Source organism: Trachemys scripta, chromosome 1 (assembly GCF_013100865.1).
Source record: "Trachemys scripta elegans isolate TJP31775 chromosome 1, CAS_Tse_1.0, whole genome shotgun sequence".
Lineage (NCBI taxonomy): Eukaryota > Metazoa > Chordata > Testudines > Emydidae > Trachemys > Trachemys scripta.
Window position 1 is genome coordinate 193,177,874 of NC_048298.1, and position 14,400 is coordinate 193,192,273.

Below are 14,400 nucleotides of genomic sequence, written 5' to 3' on the forward strand. Positions count from 1 at the left end.
CTGTGGCACCTTTAAGACTAACAGAAGTATTGGGAGCATAAGCTTTCGTGGGTAAGAACCTCACTTCTTCAGATGCAAGTAATGGAAATTTCCAGAGGCAGGTATAAATCAGTATGGAGATAACGAGGTTAGTTCAATCAGGGCGGGTGAGGTGCTCTGCTAGCAGTTGAGGTGTGAACACCAAGGGAGGAGAAACTGCTTCTATAGTTGTAGCTTTCGTGGGTAAGAACCTCACTTCTTCAGATGCATGGGTTGGTTCCTGAGTTAGAGTTGTTATGGTGCGGTGTGTGGTTGCTGGTGAGAATATGCTTAAGGTTGGCGGGTTGTCTGTGGGCGAGGACTGGCCTGTGAAAGTGAGGGATCATTGTCCAGGATGGGTTGTAGATCACTGATGATGCGTTGGAGAGGTTTAAACTGAGGACTGTAGGTGATGGCCAGTGGAGTTCTGTTGTTTTCTTTTTTGGGCCTGTCTTGTAGCAGGAGGTTTCGGGGTACACGTCTGGCTCTATTGATTTGTTTCTTTATTTCCTTGTGTGGGTATCGTAGTTTTGAGAATGCTTGGTGAAGATCTTGTAGGTGTTGGTCTCTGTCTGAGGGGTTGGAGCAGATGTGGTTGTACCTCAGCGCTTGACTGTAGACGATGGATCGTGTGGTGTGTGTGGGGTGGAAGCTGGAGGCATGAAGGTAGGCGTAGTGGTCGCTGGGTTTTCGGTATAGGGTGGTGTTAATGTGGCCATCGCTTATTTGTACTGTGGTGTCTAGGAAGTGGACCTCCCATGTAGATTGGTCCAGGCTGAGGTTGATGGTGGGGTGGAAGCTGTTGAAATCATGGTGGAATTCTTCCAGGGTCTCCTTCCCATGGGTCCAGAAGATGAAGATGTCATCAATGTAGCGTAGGTAGAGAAGGGGCGTGAGTGGACGAGAGCTGAGGTATATATTGTCACCAAATTTGAAATAACCCATGCAACAAACCTCGATGCCAACTCTGCCCACATATCTACACCAGCAACACCATCACAGGACCTAACCAGATCAGCTACAACATCACCGGCTCATTCACTTGCATGTCCACTAATGTTATTTATGCCATTATGTGCCAGCAATGCCCCTCTGCTATGTACATTGGCCAAACTGGACAGTCACTACGCAAGAGGATAAATGGACACAAGTCAGATATCAGGAATAGCAATATACAAAAACCTGTAGGAGAACACTTCAACCTCCCTGGCCACACAATAGCAGGTGTGAAGGTAGCCATCTTACAGCAAAAAACCTTCAGGACCAGACTCCAAAGAGAAACTGCTGAGCTCCAGTTCATTTGCAAATTTGACAGCATCAGATCAGGATTAAACAAAGACTGTGAATTGCTATCCAATTACAGAAGCAGTTTCTCCTCCCTTGGTGTTCACACCTCAACTGCTAGCAGAGCATCTCACCCACCCTGATTGAACTAACCTTGTTATCTCCATACTGATTTATACCTGCCTCTGGAAATTTCCATTACTTGCATCTGAAGAAGTGAGGTTCTTACCCACGAAAGCTTATGCTCCCAATACTTCTGTTAGTCTTAAAGGTGCCACAGGACCCTCTGTTGCTTGTCCTATTCTCAGAGATTGAGGAGAACAATTTTCCTCCCTCCTCCTTGTAACAACCTTTTATGTACTTGAAAACTGTTATGCACCCAGACTCAAAGGAGTCTGTGGTAAAGGAGTGCTGGTCCAAGGTCTTGTGAAGTGGGGAAGACTTAATGAAAGGTCCCACATGGAGTGGAGTGTGAGAGGGTGATGGGTAGGGTTGCCACCTCTGAGGTACAAAAAAAAGGGGGGGGGATATCTGGGAGGATCCTGAGCCCACAAAACTGGACAGCCGACAGTGCATACTGAGCACCCTGGCAGATTTCTCAGTAAAATACATTTAAAAAATGGATGATCCTGGGAAAATCTGAACAGACAACAACCCTAGAGATGCTAGAGGGAGATCCTGGAGATGCACTCATTTCCAGCCAGTCCATTGTCAGTGTCACAGACTCAGCCAGTTCCCTCAGGTCCCAGTCAGTAGGAGTTACAAAATAAATGAGACAACCCGTTTTCAGGGACGTATGGTCATCTTACACATTTCCAGACCCTGCATCACCCATCCCTCAAACATACCTTTACGAGTCCTGTGGTAGAGGAAACAGTGGCCTTTAACCCATTCCCTTTTCCAGAAGTCTTTCAAGAGTGACAAGTAGGCCTGTCCAACCCCTGTCTTCCTTATTCAAGGAGACCATTATCCTTTGGCTCACCAGGAATCTTCTGGGCAGGGAGCACAGCCAGAGCTCAGTCAGGGAGCACAGCTGGAGAATGAATGAGTGCACACAGGCCTTTAAAGGGCCTGGTCCTGAGCAAAATCCTACCCTCAGCCAATGCCTTCCCAGGGCCCACAGGAAGTTGTGTCCACATTTGGTGGCATTCCGGGGTTTGTCTCTTTCTGGCACCCTGGAAGATGAGCTGCCCAGGTGGGCTTATCCCTTCCCATTTCCCTGGGAGATCGAATTCTTCCCCCTTTCTCCCCTTCCTTCTTTACCCTGCTTCCTGGAAGTGGGCTCTCTCAAGCCAATGGAGCCTCCTTCTTCCTTCTCCTCCATTTTGCTTAGGGGTTGATCGAACACCATGGACAGGGGTCATATCTCTCCTCCATACCTAGGCGCTGTACTATCCTCTTTCCCATTCTTACCCCCTGGGAGGGTTGGCTCTCCAGAAAAGGTTGTCCTCCTCTTTGCCCCGCTCCTTGAACTTGGGATCTTCGCAGAGTTCTCCCAGCTTTCTCCACTGGGGCCAAGGAGATCAGGCTGGGGATATTCTCTCTCCTCCCCCAATCTACTCCTGGGGAAGTGGGGAATAGTAAGAGCACTGATGCCCTGCGCCTGTAGCTTATGGCTGCTGCTCTAAGCAGTAGCAATCTGACTTCAGAGCACCAGCTCTAAAACCCTTGTTTTCATAGCCTAATTTAACTTCACCACATCTGAGTGAGACTGAAAATAGGGAGGACAAATTTGCCCATCACTTTTTTCATTTGCTTTTCTATACCATGGTGAAGGCAGTGTCTACTGAGCTGAAAAGCATCAACATTTATAGCTGGGTAGCGACTGCCCCATTTGGCACCGTTGATCGCTTTCATTATTATTGCTCATTTGCCTTACACTAGGTCCCAACTAAGCTCAGGGCCCCATTGTGCGAGGCACTGTACACACAGCTTCCAGCAGCTTCCATTGGCCTGGAGCAGTGAACTGCGGCCAGTGGGAGCCACGATCGGACGAACCTGCGGATGGGGCAGGTAAACAAACCGGCCTGGCCCACCAGGGGCTTTCCCTGCACAAGCGGCGGAACAAGTTTGGGAACCACTGAGTTAGAGGATCCCTTAGTAGGGAAGCTGAGGACCTCTCATCTCCTCCAAGAAAATCAAATACTGGATTAAAAAACCCCACTTCAATGGTTAAAACACAAATCTTACAGTTTGTTTAGTAAAGTTAAATTTCTGATTGTTAATGCAGGGCTGATAATTGTTTTACAGCCTCTTACTTTGGCCCTTTATAATGAATGACAACATCGAAAATGAGATCGGTTTTCAGCAATGGCCACCACCACCACCAGCCTCCTGCTCTAAAATATCCATTAACCATTGAAAATGCCTGTTACAATTAAAAAGCCATTATAATTAAAAATCAATTTTAAAGCACTTTCTCCCTTTCCACATCCTGAAAAACATTTATCGCCATGTGGCATTTCAGAACACTGTGCTGAGCAAAAGGCTCACAATATGCTCCAAGTCAGAGGGGCTTTGCTGTACAGCATCTCTGAAGTAAAACTATTCATTAATTGGTGCCTCCTGGTGGGTAATTTTAATGTGGGCTTCATTCTGCTCTCACGTTTTTAGCCTAACCTTGAATGCTCCCCCCTCCCTAAACCAGTTACAGTAGATCTATTGTTTTTAGCAGCTCAGCTTTCCAGCTGACTTTTAAGATTTCTGATCCCTAGATGAGGCCTCATATTTGATTGCATTCAGGGTTGCTGTTGCTGCTTATGTAACTACTCCCGCACCTTTTGGTCTCCTGCCATTCAGAGCCACTGCATCAAGGCTGCTGAGGGGGAACCTCCTTTCCCCCTGCTTCCTTAACCAGGATCTGTCTGACGCTAGATTAGCTGCCTGGGCACTGGAGACACCGGCTGTGTCAGACATGCAATCTCTTAAGGTTTCCGGGGCAGTCTTACATATTGTCAGCATTGTTAGAGTTGAATAGCTCGATGGCTGATCAGGGCAGCACAGGACATAATTTCTAGAGAGACTTCCTGTGAAGGCTTCCTTACTGGAATGGGAAGTCTCATTTTTCCTCTGCTCTTCGTATTTCAGAGAGATTAAATTTCTGCTGCAGCAGAGCAATAATTGTGTTCATGATTACTACTCTGCCAGAATAAACGTTACTGCTGGAATGAAAGAAGGGAAGCAGTATATACAGTAGGGGTAGGCAACCTATGGCACGTGTGCCGAAGGCGGCACACAAGCTGATTTTCAGTGGCACCCACACTGCCTGGGTCCTGGCCACCGGTCTGGGAGGCTCTGCATTTTAATTTAATTTTAAATGAAGCTTCTTAAACATTTTAAAAACCTTATTTACTTTACATACAACAATAGTTTAGTTATATATTATAGACTTATAGAAAGAGACCTTCTAAAAACGTTAAAATGTATGACTGGAACGCGAAACCTTAAATTAGAGTGAATAAACGAAGACTCAGCACAACACTTCTGAAAGGGTTGCCGACCCCTGATATACAGGATGAGTAGTACTGTTCATTTCTTGTTATCAGATTAGTAACATACGTGGATGGAGATTTTGGAATTCTTTGTGGTGTACACAGTATGGAGTGTCCAATGTATTTTCCCAAATGCCAGCTGTGGCCCAATTAGGTCTTGAAATGCTGTGCACAACTACAAGAACAAGTAAATATTAGGACTGTAGGGGGTTTACTGCTATTTCAAAATGTCTACACATCTATATGCAAATGAAATGCAGCCTTGGGCTCTTTGCCAGTTGTCAATATGTCATACCGGTGTTGCAATGTGTTCATGTGCCTGTGATAGGATGAGCAAAATTTACAGGACTAGTTATCCTAAGGTTTCACATTTTCCATCAAACTATGAATTGCATTTCACTCCGTGGTTCATGACACTCAGAGTTATCCCAATGGACTCATCCTTATTTACTGATCTCTGTCAATCTCCACTGGCTCATGTTTGGCTACAAGATTGTGCTAAATAGACAATCAGCACTCAGCTATTATCTGCATCAGAAAGTGTCACAGGTTTAACTTAAAACCTGTTTTTACAGCAGTTTAGTTAAACTGACACAAACCCATCTGTGGACACTTTTTTCCATTTAAAATTGGCTGATTAGCTTAAACTAGTTCCTAGTCAACTAAAACTGAACCAAAATAAACCTATCTGAAGGAAGCATGTTCACCAACTCTTTCGCCCAGTTTAAAATCACACCTTAAGTTATACGGGTGCAACCTACTGGCAGTCAAGCCCTGAGTAATCTTTGAGTTCTCCTTCTCTATATTAATCTTCATATTGTTTTATTACTGGTGCTGCTTTTACAGCTTGTCAGCGGGCATTGCCCTGTAAAACACGCTTCATCCATTGCAGGGACAATTGTAAGGAGCATTTACTTTAAACTTTGGCCAGGTCTGATTTCACTCTTGTTCTGTTATGCACACAGTCTCTGCTGTTTCCTCATGCGTGGTCAGAGAACTCATGTCATTTTATCATTCCCTTTACACTCAACTTTCTAACAACAGGCTCTAGCCTAGCATTTGTATCAGTGCATGAATACTCCCTCTCTTACTGCAGACTTCTCTGAGCTCTGTTGGACCTATTAAGTTTTGTCTTATAAGCTTTCATAACCATTAACGTACTATAGGTGAGCAAAGCTTGGCTTTAAAAGCTTCAGTCATTCAGGTCACATTTTAAAGGATTTCTTCATCGAACAACTTCCCTGATGCTTCCTGCAAACTCTGTCTGTACTGGAGCTTAGCAGAAGATTCATGTCATGGTTCCATTGAAGTTAATTTACATCAGCAGGGGATCTGCTGCTAGAAGCTTAGGCGTTGGCTACACTTCTGAGTTGGAGTGCATTAAATCAGCCCTGGGTGCCCTAACTGCTGAGGTGTCCACACTGGCATGGCATGTAGAGCACCCGGACTCCGCAGCTGGAGCCCCCCGGTAATCCACCTCCACGAGAAGCATAGAGCTTGCTGCGCCCTGGCTGGAGCACCGCGGTGCTAGTGTGGACACCGTGGTCAATAAATGCACCCTGATTGGCCTCCATGAAGTGTCTCACAATGCTTGTTCTAGCCACTTTGGTCATCACTTTGAACTCTACTGTCCTGTCCTCAGGTGACCAACAGTCAGACCCGCCCTTCAAATTCTCTGGGAATTCTGAAAGTCCCCTTATTGTTTGCTCAGCAAGGCATGGAGTGCTCTCAGCGCATCTTTCCAGGTGACCATGCCTCCATGCGCCAGGTAATCCCCAGTATGGAGCAATGGCAAGGTGCTGGACCTCATCGGTGTTTGGGGGGAGGAAGCTGTTTAATCCCACCTGCGCTCCAGCCGTAGGAATTATGATACCTATGGGCAGATATCAAGGGCCATGATGGAAAGGGGCCAGGAACGGGACGCACAGCAGTGCAGGGTTAAAGTGAAGGAGCTGCGGAATGCCTACCACAAAGCGCGGGATGTAAACCACCACTCCAGTGCTGCGCCCATGACCTGCCGTTACTACAAAGAGGTGCACGAGATACTTGGGGGTGACCCCACCTCCACTCTGAAGAGCACCATGGATACTTTGAGGCCGTGGTAGCCCAGAGTGCAACAAGGCAGGAGGAGGAAAACGGGAGCAAGGGTGCTGAGGGAGGTCCAGAGCCAGAGGACGGCCCGGCATCCCTAGGTGCATGTAACCAGGAGCTGTTTTCAAGCCAGGAGGAAGGTAGCCAGTTGCAGTGGATGGTGCTTGTGGAAGAACAAACAGCAGAGTAAGCGGCTTTTATTTTGGGAAGGGAGTTGTTCGGTGCGGGCTGCTGGGGCGAGGAGGGTTGCAGAAAGAAGGGTCAGGGCTGTGTGCATACCTAGATGCGGAATAGGGCATTGATGTTGTCATAACTATAAAGGGAAGGGTAACAGCTCTCCTGTGTACAGTACTATAAAATCCCTCCTGGCCAGAGACTCCAAAATCCTTTTCCCTGTAAAGGGTTAAGAAGCTCAGGTAACCTGGCTGGCATCTGACCTAAAGGACCAATAAGGGGAATGGTTAATTTCTCCTTGTTTTAGATCCAAGGGGTTTGGATCTGTATTCACCAGGGAATTGGTGAAGGTTTCTCAAGGCTTCCCAGGCATGGGAATTCTGGGGATGGTAGCAGCGGACCAGAGCTAAGCTGGTAGTTAAGCTTATAAGTTTTCATGCAGGCCCCTACATTTGTACCCTAAAGTTCAAAGTGGGGATACAGCCCTGACAGATGTGCTCTTTCACATCGCAGTAATTGGCCTCAGTGATCTCATCGAAGATCCCATGCAGAAGCTGGGCAATCCGCTTGTGCAGGTTCCTTGGCAGAGTACTGTGCTCCTTGTCCCGGTAAGGCTAACATGTCTGTGCCACTGTGCTGAGAGTGGTTGGGGGGACCATTGCTGCACACAGACAAGCGGCATTGTAATAGAAGACCCTCAGCAGAGAGATATCTTCCAGGACAAACTCATCCTGTGGAAAATGTCGGGACAGTGTTCAGTATAGGGGCCTCCTGCAGCTGTTGGCTCTCCCCAAGGCACAGAACCCCAGAGGACAGTACAGCCCTGAAACAATAAGTCACCCTTGCCCCTATGGTTACTCAACATGTCGGAACTCTTGTGGGTTACGTGCGCTTGCTTTGGGACAGGCACTTTCTGCTACTTGCACTGTGCTTGTCTTTTAGTTCGGCAAAATCATTGCTTTCTCTAGTGTTAACAATGTTGCCTCTGTTAAATGTTGCATTTTGGCTTTACAGATGCAACCCTGAGATCCCAGCCATCCTTGTTATCAATGGCCAAAAAGCTGCAAAGCTGTGTTACGTGTGTCAACATCATCGTCAGACTCCTCACTGTCACTTTGTAGCTTAAGGAGTAACTCGACTGCAATTCGTGACGTACTGGCGAGACCCATCAGCATAATCCTAAGCAGTTCGGGATTCATTCCCGCAGACCAAAAGGGTCAGTAAAAAAACAGCTGAAAGATGGCACCAAATGTGGATGGCAGTACAGGGATTGCTGGGATGCAAAGCGATGCATCACGGGGCATTGGGACAGGACTCAGGATGCCCCACGCCCCCCATTCCGCCTTCCCACAAACCACAGTGCCAGAATGGGAAGAGATGCTCTGTGGGATAGCTGCCCAAAATGCACTGCTCCCAATGCTGCTGCAAGTGCCGCAAATGTGGCCATGCCACCGCGCTTGCAGCTGACAATGTGATTACACGGCAGCGCTTTCTGGGCTGCAGTCTCCGAGGGCTGGTTTAACTTCCCCTGCGCTACATTTGCAAGTGTAGCCAATGCACTTAGAGTCAAGTTTTAAATGAGTTGGAAATGCAGATACAAACATAGCTAGAACTTGGTTTGTAGCAACATACAACATAGGCCTTAATAATTCTGTTACAATCATGTTCTAACCCTTCTGGGGACCCGGGGCACCGACACATCTATGTTCTATAGCCTTGTCTGCACCAGATAGTTTGCAATGGTATATTTTTGTTGTTGTTTTTTTTCCAGCACAAACTACCTTGACTTCACCAACATTTAGTCTCTTTTTGGTTTGTCTCATACTTTTTATCAGAATAATTACACCTCTTTGGAAGTGACTTAGCTCTGTTTCAGTAGGACTTCTATAGGTAAAAGATTCATGTGACTTTATCTCCGTGTTGGCATAACTATACCGCTACAGTTAGTTCTTCCACTGGTATCATACAGTGCATTGCTTCACACCTGGAATGGCTTGTCTGGTTACCTATGTACACTCTAGGGTCATCTGGACTAGATAGCGGAGATGTTGGGCACAGGCACCATCTCCAGCTCTTCATAACACTCTGACAGTCCCTCCATCTCTGCCTGTCATGCATCCCTGAGGCCCTTGCCTTTAACAAATGTTGTGCAAAACTCAGCAAGCACCAGTAACACGAGGCAGCTACCTCTAGGATGCCTCAAGTCATGTCATGAGACACCTCCACCTTCCTAACAGTCTTCCAGATATACACTCCACAGATTTTACTATAGTTAAACAGCACCTTCAAAGGCTTCCAAAGCCCTGGAAGCACAGGGTAAGCTGGGTGTCCCAGGATGACAGTTAGCATTTTAACACCATTAATGCCCATGGTGTCTGCCAGGAGCAAAAATTTAGCTTTTCATTGCATTAAATAAGAGTGAGTTTCAAAAGATTCTGGCTTCATGGATGTTTTTCCAGGCTACTCCACACTAACGATCGTGATCTTGCAGTGGTGATCAAACAGACCTTCCAGGACCATGCAGAAATATCCTTTTCTCTTGAACTTTGAGGCCTGGTATAGGGGGCAAAAATATAGGTCTCATCACTGGCCCCTGTATAATTTGGGAACCCCAAACATTCAAAGGCATCAGTTGTTCTCTGTGCATTGCTAAGCTTTTTGACCCAGTAGCTCATGTACCTTCACCACAACTGAATGGTGGTGCTCGGGGTGGTGAGCTTTGCTACAAACCTCTTCATACAGAGGGGAGCGCTCACATAGGGTCCAGCACTGCCGCTCTGCACAGATTTCCAGGAAAGTGGCCTTCTGCGTCCAGGTTCTCCAGCCACTGCTGGTCATCCCAGGTGTGCAACACTATCCTTCCCTACCACTCGGTGCCGGCAGCCAGGTCCAGGAGCGTCACTCCAGCAAGTGTAGTTGGGCAAGGAATTTGTCAGAGTGCCTATCTGGGGCCTTCCACTTCCTCCTCTAAAAGTAGCTGTGTGGAATCACACTGGTGATGGTGATCTGCAAATCTTCCCCGGCTGCATGCTGCCAGTAAGTTACTCACCCGTTTTGCGTTAATAAACGGGATCACTGTGCTTCCTCCATGCTGCGTGACAGCAGTTTGAAAATGGCTCTCGTTAATGAAAACAAGATGAAGCATGGAATATTGCAGGAGGGATCACAGAAGCTTGACTCGAGTCCCACAATTCCCCTATGTCCCACAGTCTACTGCAAAAACCAACTCTAATGCATAATGCTTAGTGACATTACTTTGGATCTTGGGACACACTTCGAAGTCCTTTGAGTAACATCTGTTTATTTCAATAAAGCTTCTTTCCCCTATTTATAAACTCCCCAAAATGTATAATTTGGGGGGGGGGGCCACAATAATCTAACTACTTAATTTCCAGTACTGGTCACATGGGATAAATCAAGGCACTAAATGAAGACTATTCATTACAAAAACATTCAATTCAGAGCAGGTGTAACTGACACAGTGCTTCAAATGGTGAGCTCCCAGCTTTATTAACACTAGACAAGATAAACTGTTTGCCTTGTTTTATTACTAGTGAAACGGACATCAAAACCGAAAACAACTAGAACTAGGGTGTGTCAGATGATCTGTGTTTGGAAGCCATCAGACTTTACTCCCACTACAAAAGGCTCTAATTAAATGTAACCACTAACAGATTGCTTCCAGAGCTCAGCAATCTGGAGAAGGAGGTTGACTCTTGAGCCTACTGAATCTGGGATACAGGAAGAAAAAGACGGCAACAAGATATTAAAGCTATTGATAAGTACTACAGCTAGTAAGGTACTATTTATTTCACCATAATATATAAAGAGTGAAGGCTTTCATGAAAAACAAATTTAAAACAGGTTCATCTGACTTCAAAACATTTCAGCCCTTGTGACTCTCAAACTTTTTTGTGTGAACTGAAAAAAGCAATATACTGAACTATCATTTCCTTTACACCAACAAAACCCAAACAAAATACCTTGTCATTTGCATAAAACCAAGTAATGAACAACAATTTCACTAAGAACTGTAATAAACAGGTTGAACATGTCAATAAAAACTTGTTTAAAAATGTAATAGCGATCTTAAAACATTATCTGTTTTATCCCTGTTTGTTTCTGGACTTTTTCATAATTCAAGTGTTTCAGAAGATGCAGTGAGTTTTTCAGAACCAGCTATACTTTTACTTATTTATTAAAATATCATAATTAAACTTTTAAAACTAAATAGGCATTTCCTCAAAGTTGGTGGATCCATAGCATTATGTCTGACTATGGGGGGCAATAGCCCCAGCAAGTTAAATCTTGGAGAAAGGGAGCTGGGAGATGTACTGATGCTCACTATCAGATTAACTGCTTAATTTCCAGTACTGGTAACATGGAGATAAATCAAGGAACTAAATGAAGACTATTCACTACAAAAACATTCAATTCAGAGCAGGTGTAACTGACACAGTTCTTCAAATGGTGAGCTCCCAGCTTTAGTAACACTAGGTACGATAAACGTGTAAGATAAAATTGGAAGGTTTTTACCAAAGCCTCCAATGTGGATGGAAGTGCTGAGCATGCCTACATACACACACGCAGACAATCACACATTTTTTTCCTGTTGCTTACTGGCTTCCAATGGTTTGATTAAAAACGTTAATGGGAGAACACCCCTCAGTTGAAAAGTATGTGATTAGACTTTGTTTTTTGCCTTTTACTATACTTTAAAATTAAACACTTTCTTGAGTTGATAGTCCAGGAAATTAGAGTTTCCTGGAAATGAGTGATGACATCAAAATTATCACCATTTTGATTTCATCATGGGATGGTATTTGGTCAAGATAAGAAAATAAATCCAAAGAAAATGTATTTTAATAACTTGTGAGATTTTACTCTGATCAACATCTACACATAGTGAGTATTGTATATTCTTGGATCAGAAATAGTATGACTCCCACTAAGTGCTCTTGGCATCTTTTTCTTTTACTCACCCCTATCTAACTTCATTTGTGATATCAGTCTCATGTTTTGTGATAACCCTTTGATTTATGGCATATATTCTGGGAAGTTTATATATTGTATTTTTTTCATTCAGTGCTAATTAGGATCCACTGAATTTTTTAGTATATTGGCAAATTTCTGCAACGAGGCGCTTTACATCCATTTCTACTAAATTTTCTAACATTGAATATTTGTAGCATTGTGCAAAACCCCTTTTCATGGAAGCTCTTGCAACTATGTCCTTATCTAATGCATTTTATAGTTCCTCAGCTATAAAACGACCCATTAGCCATAACAGCTAATTAAGGGACAAAATGCATTTATTCTAAGGACTCCACCCTAAACAGAACAAGTTTGTATATATATTAAAAAGAAGTAGCTACAGGATTCTTTTTATGTATCTGACTTGACTTGCACTTGATTTAATGTAACCAATTATGCTGCATCGTGTCATCAATGAGTTCAGAAGCACTGGGGCCCCACTTTAGCAAATCACTTAAATGTGTGCTTAACTTTAAGCCTGTGGTTAAATCTCAAATCAAAGTTAAGCCTATGTTCAGTGCTTTGCTGAACAGGGATGGAACTTTTAAGCTTTACATTGTTTTTGCCTTGTGCTACTATCTGAATAATAAAAAAAATGCTGTAGCGTGATGTAGACGCAAGACACATCAACAAAATTGTCTAAAACTGATTTCAGAAGATTGTGTTCTGAGTCTTCTGCACAGATGTAAAAGTAGAAGACACCAATGCTGCATTTTTGTTAATATGTTGGGATCTTCATTTTTCTTAATGTGTTGGCTTCATCGGCGAAGAACCATAACAGCAGTGGGTAAGAGGAAGTTGTTGTTTCTGTAAAAGTATGTATCTTATCTGTCACTGTTTCCAACACTGTCACATTGCAAACTATGTTACAAACACAAGAAAACTGGAAATGACAGCGTTATTGATAGACATAAATCATAGCATTACAAAGTATATAATATAGCTGGTTTGGGGGTTTTTTAATTGATGTAAGCAAGCTTAGCCCTAATAAATAATGAGAATTTCAAATAAATACACCAGTGTTCATGACAGAGCAGTAATTAATTTTATCCTCTTTGGCTATGGAACTAGGTATATTGAGACCACAGCAATCTTTTCCCTTCTGCAGGGCCTATGGGAAGCTCAGTTGCTATTATTCATGGCAGCTGCAAACTCAGTTCTCCAGCAGCTCCACTGAATTTGAATGAAAAATTCTAAAGCAGAATCTAATACACTCCACACAATTCCAATTGTCTTTGATTAGACAGGATAGAGAAAAGAAACAATTACAATAAAAATGAAATTTCTTGTCTTCTGAAACACTAGAGTTATAAAAAGCATCAAAGTTGACTTTTAGCACACTAATTATTAGAGATGGACTGAATTGGACCAAAAAGGTTGGCGATCCTTGAAAATAAAGAATGTGCTGCCTATAGTTCAGATGATTATTTTATTCCCTATGTATCACCAGCAGGTCATATGGTTTGGATCACTTTTGAAACACGTTATCAACAAAACCCTATGAAATAAATTAAACCTGTCATTCTTCTGGGAGCTCTTCTAGGATTATGTTCAGGCACCTAACAAACAACACGTTTTTTTTTTCCCCACGTATTATTTGGATTGGGTTATCTGGCTAGTGGCAGGGATTCTGATACAGGTAACTAGCTAGATTGAAATGATTCAATCCAAGTCCACCTCTACTAATTACTTGTATATTTTTAATCTGCTATAATATTTTGCATACCTTTGCAGCATAAAAATATGGGGAAAATGTAAACAGTTGATGTCATAATACTCCAGCGACTATGTCTCTACACTTCACACTCTAGGATTTTGAGGTCTTCAAGCAGTTCTTGCGCCAGTGTTTGCAGCTCTGCGTTGCGGCTCTTTGACAGCGCTATGATACGTTGAAATGGCAAGGTGTCACGCATCTCAGGCGCTGACTTTGCTAAAACTTCTGGCTCTAGAATCATAGACTGGAGAAGCCGTAGAACATGCAGACATACTTCTGTATCTGGGTCTAGAAATGAGGAAGAAACGATTCCAGCTACTTGTTACATGCACCCTTATGCCAGGACTAACATTATAGCTCTACATCACCATCCCCCATGGACCCTTGGTAAAGAGAGAGTGGCTGAAGTTCTGCTATTCTCAGCTGCTGAAATGGCCCTTTGGGGCTGGCCGGCCCCAGAATATGAGAAGATATAAAAGTGGCTTAAAACCACCACTGCACTCCTCCTCCATTCCCTGTGCTAAGCACTGGTTGGGAGGAACTGGTAATCAGGAATATTTTGTTCCCTTCTTCTTTACTCCAAATGTAGCAAAT

The 14,400-nt window shown here is 44.0% G+C and overlaps 1 protein-coding gene across 1 annotated transcript in view; it reads right to left on the bottom strand.

The window, feature by feature from the left end:
* Window positions 1-10,339: 10,339 nt before the first annotated feature.
* The window catches only part of HSF2BP (heat shock transcription factor 2 binding protein), a 108,549-nt gene continuing 104,488 nt past the window's right edge, over window positions 10,340-14,400 (bottom strand). Inside the window, exon 8 of the mRNA XM_034753738.1 lies at window positions 10,340-14,094. Within this exon, the coding sequence (XP_034609629.1) occupies window positions 13,886-14,094 (209 nt within the window). The 3' untranslated portion in view covers window positions 10,340-13,885. The remainder of the gene's footprint in view (window positions 14,095-14,400) is intronic.